At 42.2% G+C, this 23975-nt stretch overlaps 1 protein-coding gene across 5 annotated transcripts in view; it reads right to left on the bottom strand.

Moving 5' to 3' along the window:
- Positions 1 to 23975, bottom strand: part of LOC126471125 (transcription factor CP2) — a 941484-nt gene that overhangs the window by 11357 nt on the left and 906152 nt on the right. For all 5 annotated transcript variants that reach the window (XM_050099206.1, XM_050099210.1, XM_050099207.1 and 2 more), the window contains 2 exons: positions 3726 to 3891; positions 1990 to 2186 (listed from right to left, as the gene is read on the bottom strand). In XM_050099206.1, coding sequence (XP_049955163.1) covers positions 1990 to 2186; positions 3726 to 3891 — 363 coding nt within the window. The remainder of the gene's footprint in view (positions 1 to 1989; positions 2187 to 3725; positions 3892 to 23975) is intronic.

Genomic DNA, 23975 nt, shown 5'->3' with positions numbered 1-23975 from the left:
CTACTCCTAAATTTGTTTAGAATCTTGATTAATATTTCTGGACACGAACTGTCCCTTTTTCCATACAACAACTTACAGCAATTGCTGGAACTTTCATTAGTTCAGAAAAATTTTTTCCATGATATATAAATTGAAATAAAAGCCCATAATCCTATATCAACCAATCACATAAATTTGCACTGGTAGGTCACACATTATCACAAATACTACTATCATATTACAATGCACTGAACTTTACAAAGTATTCCAAAATAAATAACAGTTCTGCAATTTGCTTCAAGTGAATTACAAAAGCTTACATTTAAAAAAGGTTGTGTGGATCATAAGGAAATACACAACACGACTGGCTAACTATTTTTATAGGCAGAAGTTATAATTGGAATTAAAGTCAGATGAGTTTGAGTGCTATGAAGATTAGAAAGCAGTTACATGATAAATTCTTCACAGACAGAGACGAATATTTCGTGGTATCACCAGTGTGTGCTCTGTCTCTCATCAACACCACATCCCCCAGCTGTTCTTTACCTTGGCACTGATGGGCTATTCTCCACTCAGGGATACTTATTTCTATTTTTAACTCTCATAAAAATCTATAAATTTTGAAAACTAGCAGCATTGATTATTACTATAATATTCTCCGTGTGTGTCTTATGTCACCTGTAGCTAACATTTGCATAGCTACATAGTCTTTTCATACCTGTGCTGACGTGGAAACCAGCAATTAATGTTGTGCATCCCCTGAAACACCTATTACAGTCAGATGTGGTAAAATGGTGCTATTCATTGGTGCACCACACATTTCACTGTTCCTTGTTACAGAGGATCGCTCCCCCCCCCCCCCCCCCCCCCCCGCCCCACCCCAACCTCTGATTTCTTATGTCCGCATCACTTAACAGTTCTTGACATAGCTTTTTATGGTTGTCAGTGAACACAGTGTCTGGTTGGCATGAACTTTCTCTGAATATGATAGGCACATTCTTTCCTAGTATGTTTTGGTAAGATGCATTTGCACAACTATTATGGCAACATTATTTTTTTAACCACTTCGAGTATAACAGAGAGTACAGGACTACTGGCTAAAATTCCGTATGGTAGATTGGTTCCAGACAAGCAGTTTTCTCTTTCAACTAGAAGAATTCTGACGAGCATTTGTTTATTTGGGCCAAAGTAAGTAATTTTAATTGTGAGATTAAGACTGCAGGTGTTATAGACATTAAATGACCTTGAATGTCTAAAGTGTTTTATTTATGACCTTGAACCACAAAAAAAAAAAAAAAAAAAAAAAAAAAAAAAAAAAAAAAAAAAAAAAAAAAATACTACATATTGATCTTGCCAAAAGCCGAGAAGCGATTCTTCTTGGTGTTGTAGCTTTCAGGGGCACTCTGGGATGCTCATAGTGTCTCTGGGAACCACTAGGAGTCTATGCGACCTTGAACATAGCGTTTTAAACATGCTTTTGTTGCATCCAACTGGGTGCCGTTCTAGGGACTTTGCGTTGCCCACTGGGCATTCCAGTACATGATGCGACTTCCCCTGGACTTCGCAAATATGTTATATCCAAGCACCAAAAAAAGTTGCTGCAACTGATTATGGGTTTAAGGAGAATAAACATATAAGGTCACCAGTCTCCTATTCACCCCTGCCCCTTCCCCCAGAATGGAAACAGTGTACACCTGTCTGCAGCTAGAGTAAATTCTAAGTGCAAATGTGATAAAGTGTCCTAAATATTTGCTTGGTGTGTGTCAGAGGTCTGACGTGGGTATCGGCATGATGTTCACATAGTGAGATGTGGTAAACTGCCTGAAAACCACAAACTGGCCGGTACAATGACACACATTATTGATCTGTTGGGTGGATTTGAACCGGTGGCAGCATTCCTCTTCATCCCAGAATTTGATGCTTTAAGGCACACAGTCATCAAGGCAGATAATAAAACAAAAAAGATATCAGTCTTACAACTAGAATGAATAAAACATTTCACAGACTTACTTTGAATGAAGAGCATTGAACAACCTAATGCCATCAGGCACACCACAAATTTGTATCAGGTCATTTCTTGATAGGCGTAAAATATCTGCCCCAGAAAAGTTAGCAAATGTATGCAGGTAAGATCCAAACCGGTTTGCCTGAAGCCACTGAGCCGCTTGTTGTGCAGTGGCCTCACTTGCCAAAGGTTCCTGATACACCTGTAAAAACAAATATAAATCAAACTTAGACTGCTTAACACCAATTTTTGAACAATTACTATTCACAAATGTCAATTTTAAATATTTCAGCACAGACCTCTCAATTCCCAATCATATTTCTTTCTCCATTTGCTAGAAACTGTCACATTTTCACTTTTCTATGTGTCAACGGACAGTACTGGCACTGTATCAAGCCTAACACACTTATTGTGTCTTCATTACCTATTATTGTGTATTCCTATTTGCAAATGAAGATAACACAGACTGCAATAAGTTACACTTGGCTTTCCACTTTTGACTTTTTCTGAAAATTCTAACAGCTTAAACTGTTTTCCCCAAAAACACAACACAGCATGGTGCTACACTTGTTACATATTTTGCTTTGCCATGTACATTTACATGCTTCTGAACAGCATATTAACTTCCAGAAACATCTGAGAAACTGTAAGAAATATGTTCTGAATTATTTCATTGCCAAATAAATGTTTAGACAACTCAGACATTTCAGTTTCCAATTGTATTTCTTTTCTCTATTTGCTGGATTCTCTGTCATGTTTGCATTTTCAAAATGCCAAATTTGTTATTATCCAAACACATTAAGTCACAATTTTAATGAGCTTTTGTAGGGAGCTTGGCATTTTCACCCATATGGCAACTCTTCTATGGGACTACGGTAAAATTTTCACAAACACGGCACAGAAGACATGCACTGCTTTCTTTTTTCACTATAGAGCAACTGATAATTTATGTGCGACTTGACAATATAAACAGATAAGTAACCAACAATTATTCATGGAATTTTAAAGACTAAATTACTTGTAGTTTCCAGACACTGCAGCAACAATCCGAAATGTCAGAAGAAAGCAAAAATAAAAGCACTAACTAGTATTGAAGGACCTTGTGCAGTCGTAAGCAATTTTCAGACTTTTCTATGAGCCTGTCTGCTACTCAGTACCTCTTCTAATTAAAGGACAGTAATTAATCCTCATACACATTAACTGAGTCCTCTATACCAAATAAAACAATTTTACATATACTACATGTAAAGGAATGTTTCAGGTAAAGTAGCAGTGCTACACATTGCTGACAAATAGTCAAATTTTATACTCTTCAAAGAGTGGAAATCCATTTAAGTGAAACACATGAGCATGTTGCTAGTCGATAAAAGTTTTCTTCTGTAAACAGGAAAACAATGGATAAAATTGGACTAACTTTAAATATATTTCTTGTACCCTGAATTACAGTGGGTAACGATTATGAATTGAGTATAAACAGATTAAAATATGGCTTTTCAGTTGATGAAGAACAATTCTGAAAGTCCAGTCATATTTTGCGATTTAATATGAAGCTTGGTGGACATCCCTACACTGCAATCAACTACCTACAACTGCAAACAGATTCTTGATTTTGCACTTCAGCAGAAACTTGCTTTTACATCAAAAAATGTATCCAACAAATGGATGCTATGAGGGCAAAAAAAGGACATGGACTGATAATTAATACAGAAAGAGAGCAGTTAACGAGTGTTCCATTACTTACTGGAACATCTGTAGGTATGGCTCCTTGATCTGGAAGTACTGTGTTTATCACTGGAACAGGAGGAATTGTGTTCAGTGGTTGTGAACTCCTTTCTTCTTTTGCAGCGACTGAAGTTGAGGGCACATTACTACCATTTGACGTACCAACAGTATGTCCAGAATTACCACTGGAAGAGAAATGGTTACATTAAGAACAAAAGTTAACGTAATACACATACTAGCGAAACAGACTGACCTTTATCTCTAGACTGTTTACAAACAATGAACAGAAACAATAGGGGAAAAAACACTATCACCACATGAATGATACCTATCTTAACGAATACATATGTATCACACAGCCTTTTGCAACATATTAAAACTATATTACAATGAAACTCTACCACTTTACACAGTCATATGATACAAATCAGTGTATCTCTTGGGTGAAAGTATCTCTAGAATAATAACTAGACCCACACCTCAATCAGCGCCATAATAAAGAGTGGTATTTACCAACATGATCTTCATCTATTGAAACATCAAACTCATATCCCTGGCATCATTCCTTACATGTCATTGAAGAAACTATTATGTTATTATGTTCTCCATCATGTCCCTTCCAACAACTTATATCACTGTCAAACTATAAGCTCTCAAAAGTCAGATCTCAGATCACATAAACTGGAGTCAGACGACAGAAATGGGGACCAACAAACAACATACACTCTAGACAGATGACATATTCCATAACATTTCAAAATAATGGTAAATAGCCATTTTTTCCCTTTTCCTCATTATTAGTATCAGTACTGTATGCTTTGAAACAAAAAAAAAAAACTATTTTTTTTTTCTTTCAACAATATTCTTGGAAGGGTTTCATATTTGTATGTATCTACTGACTGCTTACTACTTCTATAATGTATGAATTCCCATGGAATTCCTACATAGATACAATATAAAATACTACCTAAGTAATAATGGATGACTTATCCGTTAGTATAAAATAATTTCTAGATGTGTGGGAAACTTTGCTTCCAAATTTAAATTTAATGGTTTCATAATATTTGTTGACAGAATTACCAAAGAATACATTACATAAACAGTAGCATGAAGTGTTAGCTAAGTTCATATATTTCTGCTATCAGACATTACCACTGAAACAAGATATGCATATGGTCTACAGTACATAATTGTTCTTACACTAGGGTAATTGCTATTAACCTGTAACTTACAGTGCTAGTGCTCGAAGAGTTCGTCTTACTGACGGTCTGTCTCGTGCTGTGTGTTTGCGACAGTGTATCAGCCGCTTAACTCTGTGCTCCCCTTGTGATCTTCTAAGTGTTACTGTCACACGTTTGCCAAGCAATGCCAGGTGTATACGACGTTCATGAGGTATACAAGACATTGAATGATAAAAACGTGCACTCACAACATAGTCCTCATGTGCCAGTGTAACTGTATGAACTAAGAGGAGCATTATGATCGTTTCTTTCTTTCTTTCTTTACTGTTACAAATACTTTACATTTGTACTATCAAGCAATGAGTTATTAAAAGGTAGACTCATTAAATTCAGGTGTAAGTCTCAATTAAATGTCCTGAAGGACATAAAGCAAGAGTGAGTTGAGTAAACAAGATTTTACTATCATCACGAAGAATGAAACTTAACATCAACAACTCTAATCTCACAATTGCTTATTGGTGCATGGATTTTCCAGATCCAACACAAATTGTAAACAATTGACTCTCTAACCTCTCACCGTACAGAACCAATTCACTGCACAACTGCTCAGTGAAGTAGCACAAATCTTCTTGGCCAGGATTCGGTTTTGAACCCGACAAATTTTAACCACTTTGTTGCGACGCACAGCAGCTGATTTTATGTCAGTCCTGCAGCAAACCTGTAACGCCTGCCCCCTTGTATTACACCGGAGGTAAACAAAGCGTTCTTGGGAGATATTAAGCTGACAGCTGATGATGCCAACGAATTACGGCAGAGTCCGTCCAATATCCACAACAGTAGATTTCGGGCAGCCTCTCCTCCCGCACAGGGCCCTCTTCTTTTTGTTGCCGGACGGATTAATTGCTCGTCAGCTAATGAAGTGATCCTGGCGAACAAATACGCTGCCCTTTTCGGCTCCAGCTCCGACACTGCTGTAATGTTCTGGGACTGGAACAACCATTCCCAAATCTTAACGTAGGGTCGCAGCTTTAAAACTCTGAAGCAACTTCTACAATGAATCTGCGAACAGTGTGAACGAGCGCCGACGCTCATTCGATGTTGCCACGGCTGCAACCACGAATGAATCACTTCAATGTTGAACGCACAACTTTACAAGCTGTTCTTATCTCCAGACTTCCCTGGAATCCAGAGAGTGCGACGCTGTTCGGATACATATACAACAACGAACCGACACTGGCAACGACTGCAGTAGGAGTGCGTGCAGAACCGTGCGCCAGCAGCTAAAATCAGCTTCCAACTGGCACAAACCAGTTGCGACGATGTTCCCTGTCGGCTCTGCCTTATTACGTGTTCGGCTAACTCCGCTTTCATTCGGCTTTCAAGGCTGAGCGCTCGTATCGTTGACGTCCTGTGGATTTCATTCGTCCTGCGTGCAACGGAGAGAGAACAAAATACGACACCGAGCTGATATACTATGAACTGTGCGAGATTAACGCGTTTCTTTATTCATTTGTTCTCTGTCACACCGATTAACGTAGACTGTGCTTATCAGCGAATAATATTAGATTCTTCTGTTTTAGTAGTTCCAATGTCGTTGAGCTTTCGGCAGATATTTCGTCTTACGCTGACGTAACCTACTTTTGTTGTAAATATGAGAATGTGAACAAAATAAGCTCATATGTTTCCCTTGACTTTTAACAATATTTGCATAACCTAAATTAGTTTTACCCAAGGATAGGTTCTGAACTAAAATTCTCATTTGTTGACCTGAGTCTTTAATTACGTAATTCATGGAAGTAATGAATCTCAATTATTCGATGACAATCAATAGAACGAAATGTTTCTACCAACATTCTATTCTACTTTGGCGAACGAAGATGGGTATCTGTTAACAGCAATGAGTCGGAGAAGCACATCTAACTCATAAATACCCGTATAAGGGAGGTATTTGTGAAACGAGTTTCAAATAGCATACCGATCGGCACGTCGGATAAGACAGCGCCGGGCAGCAAGGAAGTAGACCTTTAGCATCGATGTGCCACGATGTACTTCGAACTTAAAAAAGCTGTGCAACTCAGCTAAAACAAGGCAAGGTTAATGTGACACTAATAACGGCGCTACGCAACCTAGTGACTTGAAAATCACGTTATGGCACACAAGCACCAATAGAAAAGAGGGGAGGACCTATTTCCGAAACATGTATCACTCTTCAGAACTTGTATCGTGTTGAATTTATACTAGTCTTGGTCACTCCCAGTGAACGTCCGGAACGCTTTCACACACTGTCAGTAGTCTCTCAGTACGGTACTTAACGTACGTCGGCTACGTTTGTATGTCTGAGCAACTGCACAATGAATTTTGCATTATTATTTGAATTCTTACACTTCCCTCTTAGACAAGTAGTTTTTCCGTAATCATGACTATAACGTTTTCATGAATGAATTCGCGAATAAAAACTTCAATTAAGACTCTCAATAGCAATTACTTCCCTTTTCATAGTATTGTATTCCGTGAAGCTGTGAAGTACCTTGTGGCTGACTGTACCACTTTGTTTTCCCGGGTTCGATTCCCGGCGGTGTCAGGGATTTTCTCTGCCTCGTGATGACTGGGTGTTGTGTGCTGTCCTTAGGTTAGTTAGGTTTAAGTAGTTCTAAGTTCTAGGGGACTGATGACCATAGATGTTAAGTCCCATAGTGCTCAGAGCCATTTGAACCACTTTGTTGTTCGCATTAATTCTCAGAAAAGATGGGGGCATCAGTTGAAACTTAACGTTAAAATACAACAGGTGTTACACCTAATAAACGTTTTAGTTTCTGAACAGAGATAATGTTGGATATCAACTACTACAATACAATCTCCTTCTACAGCGTCATTAAAACCAGTGTCGGAAAGAAAGGTTCGAGGTTCCTGAAAATCGCAGTCTTATGTCTAATAACACAGATCGCAGCGGTTAAGACACTGCATTCACTCGCGGGAGTAGCTGTGTTCAAATACCCTTTCAACCATATAGATCTGGTGTTTAAGTGGTTTTACTATATATCATCTAAGGCGAATGTGAAAGTGGTTTCTTAGAAAATGTCATGGCCGAATTTCTTCTCCATCCATGACCAGCCCCAGCTTGTGCTCCGCTTCAAATGACGTCGTGATCGACGAGACGTTAAGCCTTTTAGGCTACCGCTGTTTGTAGAGAAAAGAAGAACATCAAGCGCCAAAATAAAAACAAATTTTCTTGATCGTGGAAGGTGGATTGCTTGTCACATGTGGACCCTACCGAAGGGACACAGAAGACCAATACCGAGAATAAGGAGGAGGAGACTAAAACTGCCGGCATACCGACGGAAGCCATGGTGAAACGGGAGTCGCTACGTGAAACGGAAGTTTTTAAGATCTTGCAAAGCCTGTTACGTGAAGCACAAAGAAAAAGCTAAACTTTTTTCCCACGAAATGATCGTCTCGACGATTGTCTCTAGTAAATTTTAAAATACGGAAGCCCACCAGAACAATAAAAACAGTTTATCACAGTACTGCACATCCACTCTCCCTCATAATCAACAAGTCTTTTGATGAGGGATGTTTACCAGATCTATTTATCGGACATGTCCGACATAACACACACCACACTGCGGCTAGTTGATGTAAAAGTTTCAGTGCGGATTCACAACCAATGTCCGAACGCCTGCGAGGATCACAAAATTATGAGTAGAGAGTTAATAAGGGTGGGAGGGTCGTTGCATAGCGGCCAGCGGGATGCTGGGAAGTTGGAGAGGACGGAAAGAGTGTCCGGATGGCTGAGACGATTGAGGCAACCGTTCTAAGACATGGAGCAGCCGTGTTCGAGCCCTGGTCCAGCAAAGATTTTCAGCACTCGCCGTTGCACTGTTGCAATCCCCTGTGCCGCTGGAAGGGCACAGGTCATCCCCGTTTTCAAGAAGGGACGTCGAGCAGATGTGCAGAACTATAGACCTATATCTCTAACGTCGATCAGTTGTAGAATTTTGGAACACGTATTATGTTCGAGCATAATGACTTTTCTGGAGACTAGAAATCTACTCTGTAGGAATCAGCATGGGTTTCGAAAAAGACGATCGTGTGAAACCCTGCTCGCGCTATTCGTCCACGAGACTCAGAGGGCCATAGACACGGGTTCCCAGGTAAATGCCGTGTTTCTTGACTTTCGCAAGGCGTTCGATACAGTTCCCCACAGTCGTTTAATGAACAAAGTAAGTGCATATGGACTATCAGACCAATTGTGTAATTGGATTGAAGAGTTCCCAGATAAGAGAACGCAGCATGTCATTCTCAATGGAGAGACGTCTTCTGAAGTAAGAGTGACTTCAGGTGTGCCACAGGGGAGTGTCGTAGGACCGTTGCTATTCACAGTATACATAAATGACCTTGTGGATAACATCGGAAGTTCACTGAGGCTTTTTGCAGATGATGCTGTGGTATATCGAGCGGTTGTAACAATGGAAAATTGTACTGAAATGCAGGAGGATCTGCAGTGAATTGACGCACGGTACAGGGAATGGCAACTGAATCTCAATGTAGACAAGTGTAATGGGCTGCGAATACATAGAAAGAAAGATCCCTTGTCATTTAGCTACAATATAGCAGGTCAGCAACTGGAAGCAGTTAATTCCATAAATTATCTGGGAGTACGCATTAGGAGTGATTTAAAATGGAATGATCATATAAAGTTGATCGTCGGTAAAGCAGATGCCAGACAGATTTATTGGAAGAATCCTAAGGAAATGCAATCTGAAAACAAAGGAAGTAGGTTACAGTACGATTGTTCGCTCACTGCTTGAGTATTGCTCACTAGTGTGGGATTCGTACCAGATAGGGTTGATAGAAGAGATAGAGAAGATCCAACGGAGAGCAGCGCGCTTCGTTACAGGATCATTTCGTAATCGCGAAAGCGTTACGGAGACGACAGATAAACTCCAGTGGAAGACTCTGCAGGAGAGACGCTCAGTAGCTCGGTACGGGCTTTTGTTGAAGTTTCGAGAACATACCTTCACCGAGGAGTCAAGCAGTATATTGCTCCCTCCTACGTATATCTCGCGAAGAGACCATGAAGATAAAATCAGAGAGATTAGAGCCCACACAGAAGCATACCGACAATCTTTCTTTCCACGACGAATACGAGACTGGAATAGGAGGGAGAACCGATAAAGGTTCTCAACTCAAGGTACCCTCAGCCACACACCGTCAGGTGACTTGCGGAGTATGGATGTAGATGTAGATGAAGTCATTATTTCCTTCCTATCTGTTTCCCATCCCATTCCCTTTTCATTCATTTCACCCTAAATATTCGTGAGTTTCCCAGATCGATTAAAATACACTAAACTACGCCCAATCCATAAAAAGGGCAAACAAGGGGAAATAAACTATAGGTCTATCTCAATGTTATCAATTTTCTCAAAAATATTTGAAAGGGCTGCATGTGATGGGATGGAAAATTACAATTCATCTCACAGCAATATCTTACGCAGTCAGAATAGTTTCAGGAAAGGCTGCAGAACAACCCACGCAATAAATGAATTGGTCACAAGTTAGTAGATGTCTTCGTGATATAATGTATTATGCGACTTTCGTGACGTCAAAGCTTTCGATATTGTAAACCATAACCTGTTTCTCCAAAAACTGGCATGCTATAGTTTTTAAGGAAAATCTCTTAGATGGATGTCGTCGTACTCGGCAACCAGGACACAAAGAATTCTTCTCTGGCTGGAAAGGTGTCCCAAAAGGTTAAATATTACGGCCACCACTATTTTTGTGTTATATTAATGATATGTCATACTTTAAGTAGAGGCATGGGTTAAAAATAATAATTTGAAATTAAACTTTGAGAAAACAGAGACTGTTCATTTCATCACAAAACTATCAGCACAATGTATAAGTGAAGTAAGCTACAGAGACAAAAAAACTGGACACTTTAAAGTGTCAAAATGCTTGGCGTACTAATAAATAAAATATGTTGTGGAGTCATCACGCGGACAGCGTACTGAGTCGACTGAACAGTCTCACATTTGTCATGGAGGTCTTACATAGTATCACTAATTTAGCTGTAAAAAACTGTATATTACGCATATTTTGTTTCAATCATTAGGTATAGTATAATATTCTGCGAGTCTGAGAAAATTAATCTATTCAACGCTTTTAGACTACAAAAAAGGACCATCCGGGCCTTGGTAGGAGATAAAAAGAAACAACACTGCAAACCCGAATTTGACTAACTATATCTAATGACCATTCCAAGCATGTATATACATGAGATTCTCATTTTCACAATGAGAAATCCCCAACTTTTTGAGGGTAAGTGCCTCTTGCGCCATGAGACTAGACAAAGAGCAAGTTATATTTTAGCTACCAACAGACTAAAATTACATGAAAAAAACTCTACATCATCATCATCATCATCATCATCATTTAAGACTGATTATGCCTTTCAGCGTTCAGTCTGGAGCATAGACCCCTTATAAAATTCCTCCATGATCCCCTATCCAGTGCTAACATTGGTGCCTCTTCTTATGTTAAACCTATTACTTCAAAATCATTCTTAACCGAATCCAGGTACCTTCTACTTGGTCTGCCCCGACTCCTCCTACCCTCTACTGCTGAACCCATGAGTCTCTTGGGTAACCTTGCTTCTCCCATGCGTGTAACATGAAAAATGGCCCTGAGCACTATGGGACTTAACATCTTAGGTCATCAGTCCCCTAGAACTTAGAACTACTTAAACCTAACTAACCTAAGGACATTACACACATCCATGCCCGAGGCAGGATTCGAACCTGCGACCGTAGCAGTCCCGCGGTTCCAGACTGCAGAGCCTATAACCGCACGGCCACCGCGGCCGGCGCGTGTAACATGACCCCACCATCGAAGTCTGTTCGCCCTGACTGCTACAACTATGGAGTTCATTCCCAGTTTTTCTTTGATTTCCTCATTGTGGACACCCTCCTGCCATTGTTCCCATCTACTAGTACCTGCAATCATCCTAGCTACTTTCATATCCGTAACCTCAACCTTGTTGATAAGGTAACCTGAATCCACCCAGCTTTCGCTCCCATACAACAAAGTTGGTCGAAAGATTGAACGGTGCACAGATAACTTAGTCTTGGTACTGACTTCCTTCTTGCAGAAGAGAGTAGATCGTAGCTGAGCCCTCACTTCATTAGCTTTGCTACACCTCGCTTCCAGTTCTTTCACTATGTTGCCATCCTGTGAGAATATGCATCCTAAGTACTTGAAACCGTCCACCTGTTCTAACTTTGTTCCTCCTATTTAGCACTCAATCCGTTTATATTTCTTTCCCACTGACATTAGTTTCGTTTTGGAGATGCTAATCTTCATACCATAGTCCTTACATTTCTGATGTAGCTCTGAAATATTACTTTGCAAACTTTCAGTCGAATCTGCCATCACAACTAAGTCATCCTCATATGCAAGAGTGCTTATTTTGTGTTCACATATCTTAATCTCACCCAGCCAGTCTATTGTTTTCAACATATGATCCATAAATAATATGAACAACAGTGGAGACAGGTTGCAGCCTTGTCTTACCCCTGAAACTACTCTGAACCATGAACTGAATTTACCGTCAACTAACTGCTGCCTGACTATCCACTCTACATTATATGGACATAAAATTTATAAACAAAATCTGGAAGGGGAAGTGTGACACAAATGTAAGAAATACTGAAAGAGGTCCAGAAAAGTATCTGAAAAGTAACTGCTACTGTAGAGTAGAAGATTTCTTGATTATAAGCATCTAAAATAGTATCTGTTTGAAGAAGTAACAACATATGCGTTTCACAGTAACAAACTTAATCTAAGTTTGTATGTAGTGTTAGAATTGAGAAGTCACCTACGTCACAATCTTTGATTGAATGAGGCATGCTATGCGATAAAAATTTGATTTGATACCATCTGGACTAGCGGTTGGCAAACCCTTTGTTTTGAGTTGGAATAGTTCGGGCAACAGTTGGGGCAGCTTGGAGGTTCGCCTTAGAATCATGCAGAATCAACGTCAAGTGATTTAATAAACCTTAACACAACTTTGCAAGTGGTACGTTTCATGCAGACAATAAGTCTGTTTCTAAAGCAAAAAATTACTGTCCCCTCGCTTTCCACGAAGTAACACTTTACTGTTAACTTATTTCAAAGCATCTTACATATAACCTCCACGCTTTGTTCTAAACACATCAAAAAAAGTTTTGCATCACCCCAGATCCCAGAACTCCTGAAGATAGACGTTGACTGTGGATATTGTATCACAGACACAGTCCCTTTGATTGTTCAGAGATGTCACTAAACCCACCCAAAGATGTAAACAACCATGCATGAGCAGCGCCTTAGACGGATGGGGTTCGACAACCGATCAGTTCTAGTCATTCCACCAGGAAGGAGGTATAGGCTCGTGTTGTAGTTCAACCACGGCTAGACGGTCAACACCGCGGTTCGATAGCGTCCACAGAGTTACTTTGTGCCAAGAAGGGCTCTCAACAAGGGAAGTTTCCAGGCATCTCGGAGTGAACCCATGCTCGGACATGGAGGAGATACAGAGAGACGGGAACTGTCGATGACATGCTTCGCTCAGGCCGCCCAAGTGCTACTACTGCAGTGTATGACCGCTACCTGCGGTTTAGGGCTCGCAGAAACCCTGACAGCAACGCCACCATGTTGAACAACGACTTTCGTGCAGCCACAGGACGTCGTGTTATGGCTCAAACTGTGCGAAATAGGATGCATGATGCGCAACTTCATTCCCGACGTCCATGGCGAGGTCCATCTTTGCAACCACGACAGCGTGCACCGCGTTACAGATGGGCCCAACAACATGCCGAATGGATCGCTCAGGATTGGCATCAAGTTCTCTTCACCGATGAGTGTCGCATACGCCCTCAACCAGACAATTGTGGGAGACGTGTTTGGAGGCAATCCGGTGAGGCTGAACGCCTTAGACACACTGAATAGCGAGTGCAGCAAGGTGGAGGTTCCCTGGAGACAATCTGGATCAACAGTGCCTTATGAACGTGTGAATAGTATTCCACGATGAATACAGGCATACATCAATGCAAGAGAACGAGCTACCGGGTATTAGAGGTACCGGTGTGTACAGCAATCTGGACCACCACCTCTGAAGGTCTCGCTGTATGGTGGTACAACATGCAATGTGTGGTTTTCATGAGCAATAAAAAGACCGGAAATGATGTTTATGTTCATCGTTGATCTCTATTCCAATTTTCTGTACAGGTTCCGGAACTCTCGGAACCGAGGTGATGCAAAACTTTTTTTGGTGTTTGTATATTTCCCCATGTAAATTCACGGTTTCTACAATTTTACATCTCAGATATTCTTACCTTTCGGCTGAGAGAGAGAGAGAGAGAGAGAGAGAGAGAGAGAGAGAGAGAGAGAGAAAGAGAGAGAACTTGGTCGCAGCAGAAATACCAGTATCCTCTCTTTACATCTACACTGAGTATTATAATAAGGCGATACGTCTTTAATATTACACCCCAACTAGCAAACTATGTATTTACAGTTAGGGACGAATCATGGGAAGAAAGGTTGCTTTCACGTTTACTGCACTACTGAATGTAACTTAAGTTGCTAGATACATGCAATGTATACATTTGTAGCCTTGTATAACTTACGGATTTATCGTGACTATAGAAGTAGAATCAGCTCAGATTGAGTAAGGATAAGGATAGGAACGGACGGTTTATTTTCACAAAGAACCGACTTTGTATGTCTCAGACCCATTAAGGAAACCACCGAAAACCTTATTCTAGACTCGAGTCCTGATGGCAACATGGTTGTGTGAATTCTGTTCCTTTCGACTTCTAATCCAATGCCTGCGCCAACTCGCTATGGTGAAGCTGAGGAGCTGCGATGGAGGACCAATGATAAACTGCATGCAAGAAAAGCTCTAAGCGGGCAGACATGTGGTTAAATGTTGTCCAGAGACTGGTAACAATTTCTGCCTATAGGCTATGTGTTTGGACAACGCTCTCGGTTATGACATCCACTGAGCAGTTTTGCGAACTAGCGAAAACTATCTACGTTGGGGGCGTTCGAGATTAAAATCGCACGCCCATCATCCACATTTACTTATTACGCACGTTTCCACAAAACATGGAGTTCACTTGTAAACAGATAGCTAGTTCTTTCGGTTTTTTTATTTTTCCTCTACAGTACAACGACTGTAGATAAAGAAACACAATGGTGTACAGTACCGCACGCACGTAGCATCCCAGTATGTAAACTTCTGCCTCAATATGAGGGGAAGGCGAAAAGTCCTCCATGTAAGTCTTTTAGATCAGAAAGGCATTGAGTTTCTCGAAGTAATACCGTTTTAGAACAATTAACTTCCTCCAACGTGTTTCACCAGACTAGATTTTCATGCCTGGTGTTCTAGAACCGATACATTTTGATTGGGCTCTCAGCGTTTTACAGTCACAAATTACTTTAACTGTCGGAATTTATCGAAGTCAGAGGATGTGAAATCTGCCGCACAGGATGGATATTCCAATGATTCGTGCTGAAAAGCCCTGTTTTCTCGTTGCCAAAGCACCTACATGGACAGGTGCGTTGTCCTGATTCAAGACAAGTTTTCCGGTCCTGTTCTCACATAATCAGCTCACATTTCAGCTATCTTTAAGACTAGTACGACCACTTTACTTCCGTTATTTCTTGAACTGTTGAAGATGAGGGAGCCCAATCGTTGCAATCACCTACTTCCGGTAAATTTCACTTCTAAGTAAACCGTCCAAAAAATAAAAATTTTATGAACTGAATTTTATGAGAAGTATTAGTAACTAAACTATTCGGTAAATCAGGTACATACAAACTTATTATATTGTACAGTATGTACGACCATACGCAAAGCAAATTTTCAGCGATGTCAATGTTATATCACTGCCAGTCTGGGAAATTTCCATAGTTCCCTCGTAGTGGTGATATGGAGAACCACGATAATTTGCATAAAGCCTGATTGGGTTGGGTTGATTTGGTGGAGGAGACCAAACAGCGAGGTCATCGGTCTCATCGGATTAGGGAAGGATGGGGAAGGAAGGCGGCCGTGCCCGTTCAAAGGAGCCATCCCGGAATTTGCCTGAAGCGATTTAGGGAAATCACGGAAAACCTAAATCAGGATGGCCGGACGCGGGATTGAACCGTCGTCCTCCCGAATGCGAGTCCAGTGTGCTAACCACTGTGCCACCTCGTTCGGTCATAAAGCCTGACCTATGGAGTAATGGAAGAACGTCATTTGGTGGGACGAGTGTTGTTTCACCCTGATTTCAACTTCCGGTCGAGTTCACGTATCAAGAGAGGCACATGACGGTGGGTCGTTGGTGATTTGGGCAACCATATCGTGGTATTCCATGTGCCCCATGGTTACTCTCCAAAGTAGCATTACTGCCAAGGATTATGTGACCATATTGGCTGTTCAGGTCCATTCCATGGTAAAATATTGGACGGGTTTTGTGAGCAGAAGGATGAACTGTCGTGTCTTCCCCGGCCACCACAGACCCCAAATCTCAGTGTTATTGAGCTTTAGAAGTCTACTTTGGATAGAAAGGTACGTGGTCGATATTTGCAAATTTGTGGTAATGTCTTATGGGACCATACTGCTGAGGTCATCGGTCCCTAAGCTTACACACTGCTTAAACTAACTTACGCTAAGGACAACACATACACCCAAGCCCGAGGAAGGACTCGAAGCTCCGAGTGGGGGAGCCGCGCGGACCGTGACGAGGCGCCCTAGACCGCTCGGCTACCCCGCGCGGCCGTGGTCGATATCCACCTCCATCATCGTTACCTGAACTTCACATTATTTTGCAGGAAGCACTGTATAAGATTCCCTTGAAACCAATACAGGACCTTCATTTATCCATTCCGAGACGACTGGAAGCTGTTTTGATTGCCAGTAGGTTTCAAAATGGTTCAAATGGCTCTGAGCACTATGGGACTTAAATTCTGAGGTCATCAGTCCCCTAGAACTTAGAACTACTTAAACCTAACTAACCTAAGGACATCACACATATCCATGCCCGAGGCAGGATTCGAACCTGCGACCGTAGCGGTCGTGCGGTTCCAGACTGTAGCGCCTAGAACAGCCCGGCCACCCCGGCTGACGTGTTTTTGGTGCTTTACTACTTTTGTCCAGCCCCTGTATCACAGTTTCATAAAATTCTCCATTCTATGTATGTCTCTGTCTGCATTCTATGTCTTCTTGTGAAATGTCCTTGCAAGTACTAAATGAGTAAGATACGGCGGAGAATGCAAGAGTTAAATTAGGTGCGCTGATTTTAATTTTCTTTCTGTAACGAAATTTCTTCCAGCTACGATCAGGTCAATCGTCAGCGTTGCCAAGAAATTAATGTGCCATGGGGAGGCGAGTCCTGCAATTTTAAACTCCAACCATTTAATTAGGTTTTGCGGAACAAGCCAACTATGTGCATAACGTTTCGTAGGCCAATTTCCAACAACGTGTTAATGAAGCGGGAATAGTTTACCTAATGTCGCGTGTGGTGCGCTGATCTGTCACATTCTGACACACATCAAATTGCGTTCATTGTGAAGGCAAGTTTCTGGGAAGTTTCTTACAGGCTGACAATTATTGAACTATACGAAATGAAATCATCATAACCTCTGAACGATTTGCTAGGGCGTTCAAGCCACACGGTTGGCCGGAGGGGGGGGGGGGGGGCGGCTTGATTGGAATTAGTCTGCGCATTGTGGTTTGGTTTAGCGACGAAGCCCACTTTCACTGAGAATCCGTATTTCGAGATCGAGAAGTCTCTCCAACTTCAATGTGTATTGTGCAATTACAGTCACGGAATAATCGGTACGATATTCATTCATGACTGGGTGACTACCGATCGGTACGTGAAGGTTTTGGAAGAGGATTGCATCCCTATTATCCAAAGTGACCCTGATTTCGACAAGATGTGGTTCATGCAAGACGGAGCTCGACCCCATCGAAGCAGGAGTGGGTTTGATGCCATGGAGGAGCGCTTTGGGGACAGCCTTCTGGCTCTGGGGAACCCAGATGCCACTGACATGGGCCTCGATTGGCTGCTATATTCTCCGGATCTGAGCACATGCGACTCCTTTTTGTGAAACTATATTGAAGATAAAGTGTACAGAAATAACCCCAAAACCATTTCTGAGTTGAAAACAGCCTTTCAGGAGGTCATCGATAGCATCGATGTTCCAACACTTCAGCAGGTCATGGAGAATTTCGAAATTCGTCTGCGGCACATTATCGACAACGATAGCACGCATATCGAACATGTCATAACCTAAATCCGAATGTCTGTAGAGACGTTTACGTGCTGATTAAACTGTGTGCATGCCGTATTTTGTAACTAATTTATGTCGTTTCCATATAGTTCAATAATTGTCACCCAGTATGTGAGGCCACTATAAAGAGGGCGAGAGACCGGGAGGCTCGTTTTCTCACAGAATGCAGACTGCGAGAACGTGAACGCCTGGAGCAGCAACCGTGACTCATTCCAGGCTAACGTGACGGAGGACGAAAATAGCGCGCCTCTGTACTGCGCGTGCGTTTCCTCGCCCACCCTGGCTGGAGGGGACAACCTACGCCAAACAACTCATCCGTCTCACGGAGATTTCGTAACATCACGCTACATCCAACGGCAGGAATAGGTCCTGTGGACTTTGGCTGCCACTTGAGAACAAATTTGAATTCTTGAAATAAAATCGCCAATTACAACTTATCTTTGAAGAAAGATTAAGGAAAGGCAAACCTACGTTTCTAGCATTTGTAGAAATAGAGAAAGCTTTTGACAATGTTGATTGGAATACTCTCTTTCAAATTCTAAAGGTGGCAGCGGTAAAACACAGGGAGCGAAAGGCTATTTACAATTTGTACAGAAACCAGATGGCAGCTATAAGAGTCGAGGGACATGAAAGGGAAGCAGCGGTTGGGAAGGGAGTGGGAAAGGGTTGTAGCCTCTCTCCGATGTTATTCAATCTGTACATTGAGCAAGCAGTAAAGGAAACAAAAGACAAATTTCGAGTAGGTATTAAAATCCATGGAGAAGAAATAAAAACTTTGAGGTTTGCCGATGACATTGTAATTCTGTCAGAGACAGCAAAGGACTTGGAAGAGCAATTGAACGGAATTGGCAGTGTCTTGAAAGGAGGATATAAAATGAACATCAACAAAAGCAAAACGAGGATAACGGAATGTAGTCGAATTAAGTCGGGTGATGCTGAGGGTATTAGATTAGGAAATGACACTTAAAGTAGTAAAGAAGTTTTGCTATTTGGGGAGCAAAATAACTGATGACGGTCGAAGTAGAGAGGATATAAAATGTAGACTGGCAATGGCAAGGAAAGCGTTTCTGAAGAAGAGGAATTTGTTAACATTGAGTATAGATTTAAGTGTCAGGAAGTCGTTTCTGAAAGTATTTGTATGGAGTGTAGCCATGTATGGAAGTGAAACATGGACGATAAATAGTTTCGACAAGAAGAGAATAGAAGCTTTCGAAAAGTGGTGCTACAGAAGAATGCTGAAGATTAGATGGGTAGATCACATAACTAATGAAGAGGTACTGAGTAGAATTGGGGAGGAGTTTGTGGCACAACTTGACAAGAAGATGGGACCGGTTGGTAGGACATGTTCTGAGATATCAGGGGATCACAAATTTAGCATTCGAGGGCAGTGTGGAGGATAAAAATCGTAGAGGGAGACCAAGAGATGAATACACTAAGCAGATTCAGAAGGCTGTAGGTTGCAGTAAGTACTGGGAAATGAAGAAGCTTGCACAGGATAGAGTTGCATAGAGAGCTGCATCAAACCAGTCTCAGAACTGAAGACCACAACAACAACATCACAACAATTTATTTATTTATTTTTGCAATAACCACACGAGCCATAGTTAGTAGGCGCCTTGCGTGAATCTTAGCCAACATACTACGACTGTGGAGATTACTGCATATATAAAAAAAAGCAGTTTTAACAGTCATTGTCAACTACAGCCAATTAGGTTAAAATAATTAAGAGCAACAATAACCCCAGGATTGCCTAAGTGAGACAGGACCGCTCTTGTTCAGTATACACATAAACGACATGACGCATTGGTTGAAAAGCAACCTGAGATTTTTTGCTGACGACTTTGCAGTATATGGAACGGTGTCATCCTTAATACACTACTGGCCACTACCCACCATATTCTTCTGACTTTATATACACTACTGGCCATTAAAATTGCTACACCAATAAGAAATGCAGATGATAAACGGGTATTCATTGGAAAAACATATTATACTTGAACTGACATGTATTTACATTTTCACGCAATCTGGGTGCATAGATCCTGAGAAATCAGTACCCAGAACAACCACCTCTGGCCGTAATAACGGCCTTGATACGCCTGGGCATTGAGTCAAACAGAGCTTGGATGACGTATACAGGTACAGCTGCCCATGCAGATTCAACACGATACCACAGTTCATCAAGAGTAGTGATTGGCGTATTGTGACGAGCCAGTTGCTTGGCCACTATTGACCAGACGTTTTCAATTGGTGAGAGATGTGGAGAATGTGCTGGCCAGGGCAGCAGTCGAACATTTTCTGTATCCAGAAAGACCCGTACAGGACCAGCAACATGCGGTCGTGCATTATCCTGCTGAAATGGCTGAAATGTAGGTTTTCGCAGGGATCGAATGAAGGGTGGAGCCATGGGTCGTAACACATCTGAAATGTAACGTCCACTGTTCAAAGTGCCGTCAGCGCGAACAAGAAGTGACCGAGACGTGTAACCAATGGCACCCCATACCATCACGCCGGGTGATACGCCAGTATGGCGATGACGAATACACGCTTCCAATGTGCGTTCACAGCGATGGCGCTAAACACGGATGCGACCATCATGATGCTGTAAACAAAACCTGGATTCATCCGAAAAAATGACGTTTTGCCATTCGTGCATCCAGGTTCGTCCTTGAGTACACCATTGCAGGCGCTCCTGCCTGTGATGCAGCGTCAAGGATACCCGCAGCCGTGGTCTCCTAGCTAATAGTCCATGCTGCTGCAAACGTCGTCGAACTGTTCGTGCAGATGGTTGTTGTCTTGCAAACGTCCCCATCTGTTGACTCAGGGATCGAGACGTGGCTGAACGATCCGTTACAGCCATGCGGATAAAATGCCTGTCATCTCGACTGCTAGTAATACGAGGCCGTTGGGATCCAGCACGGCGTTCCGTATTACCCTCCTGAACCCACCGATTCCATATTCTGCTAACAGTCGTTGAACCTCGACCAACGCGAGCGGCGATGTCGCGATACGATAAACCGCAATCGCGATAGGCTACAATCCGACTGTTATCAAAGTCGGAAACTTGATGGTACGCATTTCTCTTCTTTACACGAGGCATCACAACAACGTTTCACCAGGCAACACCGGTCAACTGCTGTTTGTGTATGAGAAATCGGTTGGAAACTTTCATGTCAGCACGTTATAGGCGTCGCCACCAGCGCCAACCTTGTGTGAATGCTCTGAAAAGCTAATCATTTGCATATCACAGCATCTTCTTCCTGTCGGTTAAATTTCGCGTCTGTAGCACGTCATCTTTTTGATGTAGCAATTTTAATGGCCAGTAGTGTAACTGTAGGAGGATACGTGGTTATTTGGATAGAATTTCTATTTGGTGTAACTAACGAGGGGTTGCTCTAAATATAGAAAAATATAGTTTAATTCATATGAATACATAAAACAATCCTCTAGTGTTCGAATACAATAGTAGAGGTGTGCTGCTTGACATTCACTTCGACTAATTATCTATGTTTAACGTTGCAAAGCAACATGAAATGGAATGAGCAATTAAGGCCGGTAGTAGAGAAGACGAATCGTCGACTTCGGTTTGTTGGAAGAATTCCAGGTAAGTGTAGCTCATTGGTAAAGGAGAAGTCGTAAATGGCGTGTGCGACCCATTCTGCGCTCGAACGTTTGGGATCCCCGCCAGATCGAAGAAACACGTCGAAGCAATTCAGACGCGTGCTTCTAGATTTGTTAGTGATAGGTTCGAACAACATGCGCGTAATACGGAAATGCCATGGCAACTCAAATGAGATTCCCTGGAAGGAAGAAGACACTTTTATCGTGATACGTGGTTTGCGACAGACTGCACAATGTTCTATTGCTATTAACAAACATCTCACGTAAGGGTCGCGAAGGTAAGGGAAATCAGGGCTCGTAAGCAAGCACACAGACTGTAGTTTTTCACTCGCTCAGTTTGTGTGTGGATCAGATAACGGAGTCACTGGAAATGCAGAAGGTACCCTCCGCCATTCACCGTGTCGTGGCTTGAGTGGTATGTAAGCAGAAGCAGATATGCAGGAGAATGCACTGAGGTGACAAAAAGTCATGGGATGCCTCGTGATATCGTGTCAGCCGTTCTCTTGCCCGGGGTAGTGCAGCAGCTCGGCATGGCATAGACTCAACAACTCGCTGGAAGTCCCCTGCAGAAATTTTGAGCCATGCTCCCTCTGTAGCCGTCCGTAACTGCGAAAGTGTGGTCGGTGCAGGATTTGATGCACAAACTGACCTCTAGACTATGTCCCATAAATGTTCGATGGGCTTCATGTCGGGTGATCTGGGTGGCCAAATCATTCGCTGGAGTTGTTCAGAATGTTCTTCAAACCAGTCTAACAAATGTGGCCCGGATGCACGGCGCACAGTCATCCATAAAAATTCCATCGTTGTTTGCGAAGACGACGTCCATGAACGGCTGAAAATGGTCCCCAAGTAGCCAAGCATAACCATTTCCAGTCAATGATCGGTTCAATTGAACCAGATAAAATAGTCCATGCCATGTAAACACAGCCCACACCATTATGGAGCCACCACGAGTTTATACACAGCCTTGTTGACTATTTAGGTCCATGGCTTCGTGGGGTCTGCGCCATAATCGAACCCCAGCATCAGCTCTTACCAACTGATATCGGGACACATCGACCTGTGTACGGTTTTCCAGTCGTCTAGTGTCCAACCGATATGGCTACGAAAACAGTAGGGGCGCTGCAGACGTGTTGTTAGCAAAGGCACTCGAGTTGGTCGTCTGCTGCCTGAGCCCATTAACGCCAAATTTCGCCGCACTGTCCTACCGGACACGTTCGTCGTACGTCCCACATTGGTTTCGGCAGTTATTTCGTGCAGTGTTATTTGTCTGTTGGCACTGACACTTCTACGACAACGCCGCTGCTCTCGATCGAGAAGTGAAGGCGGACTGCCACTGCGTTGCCTGTTGTGAGAGGTAATGTCTGAAATGTGGTATTCTCGGCACACTCTTGACACTGTGGATCTCCGGAATATTGAAGTCCTTAATGATTTCCAAAATGAAAGTCCCATGCGTCTAACTGCAACTACCACACTGTGTCAAAGTTTGTTAATTTCCCTCGTGCGGCCATAACCACGTCGAAAACCTTCCCACATGAATCACCTGCATACAAATGACTGCTCCAGCAATACACTGCCGTTTTATAACTTGTGTACGCGATACAACCGTCATCTGTATTTGGGCATATCACTACCCCATGACTTTCGTCACCTCACTATACGGTGAAACGTTAACACAGACTCAGTTGTAGGTAAAGCAAATGGCACGCACTGATTCGACGGTAACTTATTGGTTGACAACAGCCTCGATTCGGACGATACTGGTCGACTGAGTGAAATCAACGGACAAATATCTAACGTTCTGGAACTCTGTGATGACGTATCGCTAGAAGAGTGCTACGAAATGCAAGAAGACTTGCAGATGATTAACGCATGATGCAAAAACTGGCAGCTGACTCCCAACATAAATAAATTTAATGGAATGATCACAAGCAGATTAAACCTTCTAATATGTTTCACTACACAACTGATGATGAGTCACTGGAATCAGTCACAACCGTCACGTACTTACGAAGATGTATTCGGAGTAGTTTCGGGTGAAATGACAGCATAAATACGGCTTTGGTGGAGGACACTGATTTGTAGGAAGGTTCCTAAGGACTATCCACCCACGAAGTAGACCACCGAGAAAATTTTTGATCCATCAGTTGAGC

This window comes from Schistocerca serialis, chromosome 3, assembly GCF_023864345.2.
Source record: "Schistocerca serialis cubense isolate TAMUIC-IGC-003099 chromosome 3, iqSchSeri2.2, whole genome shotgun sequence".
NCBI classification, from domain to species: Eukaryota; Metazoa; Arthropoda; class Insecta; order Orthoptera; family Acrididae; genus Schistocerca; species Schistocerca serialis.
The sequence above is the reverse complement of the archived record's forward strand: the minus strand, read 5'-3'. Positions and strand labels throughout refer to the sequence as shown.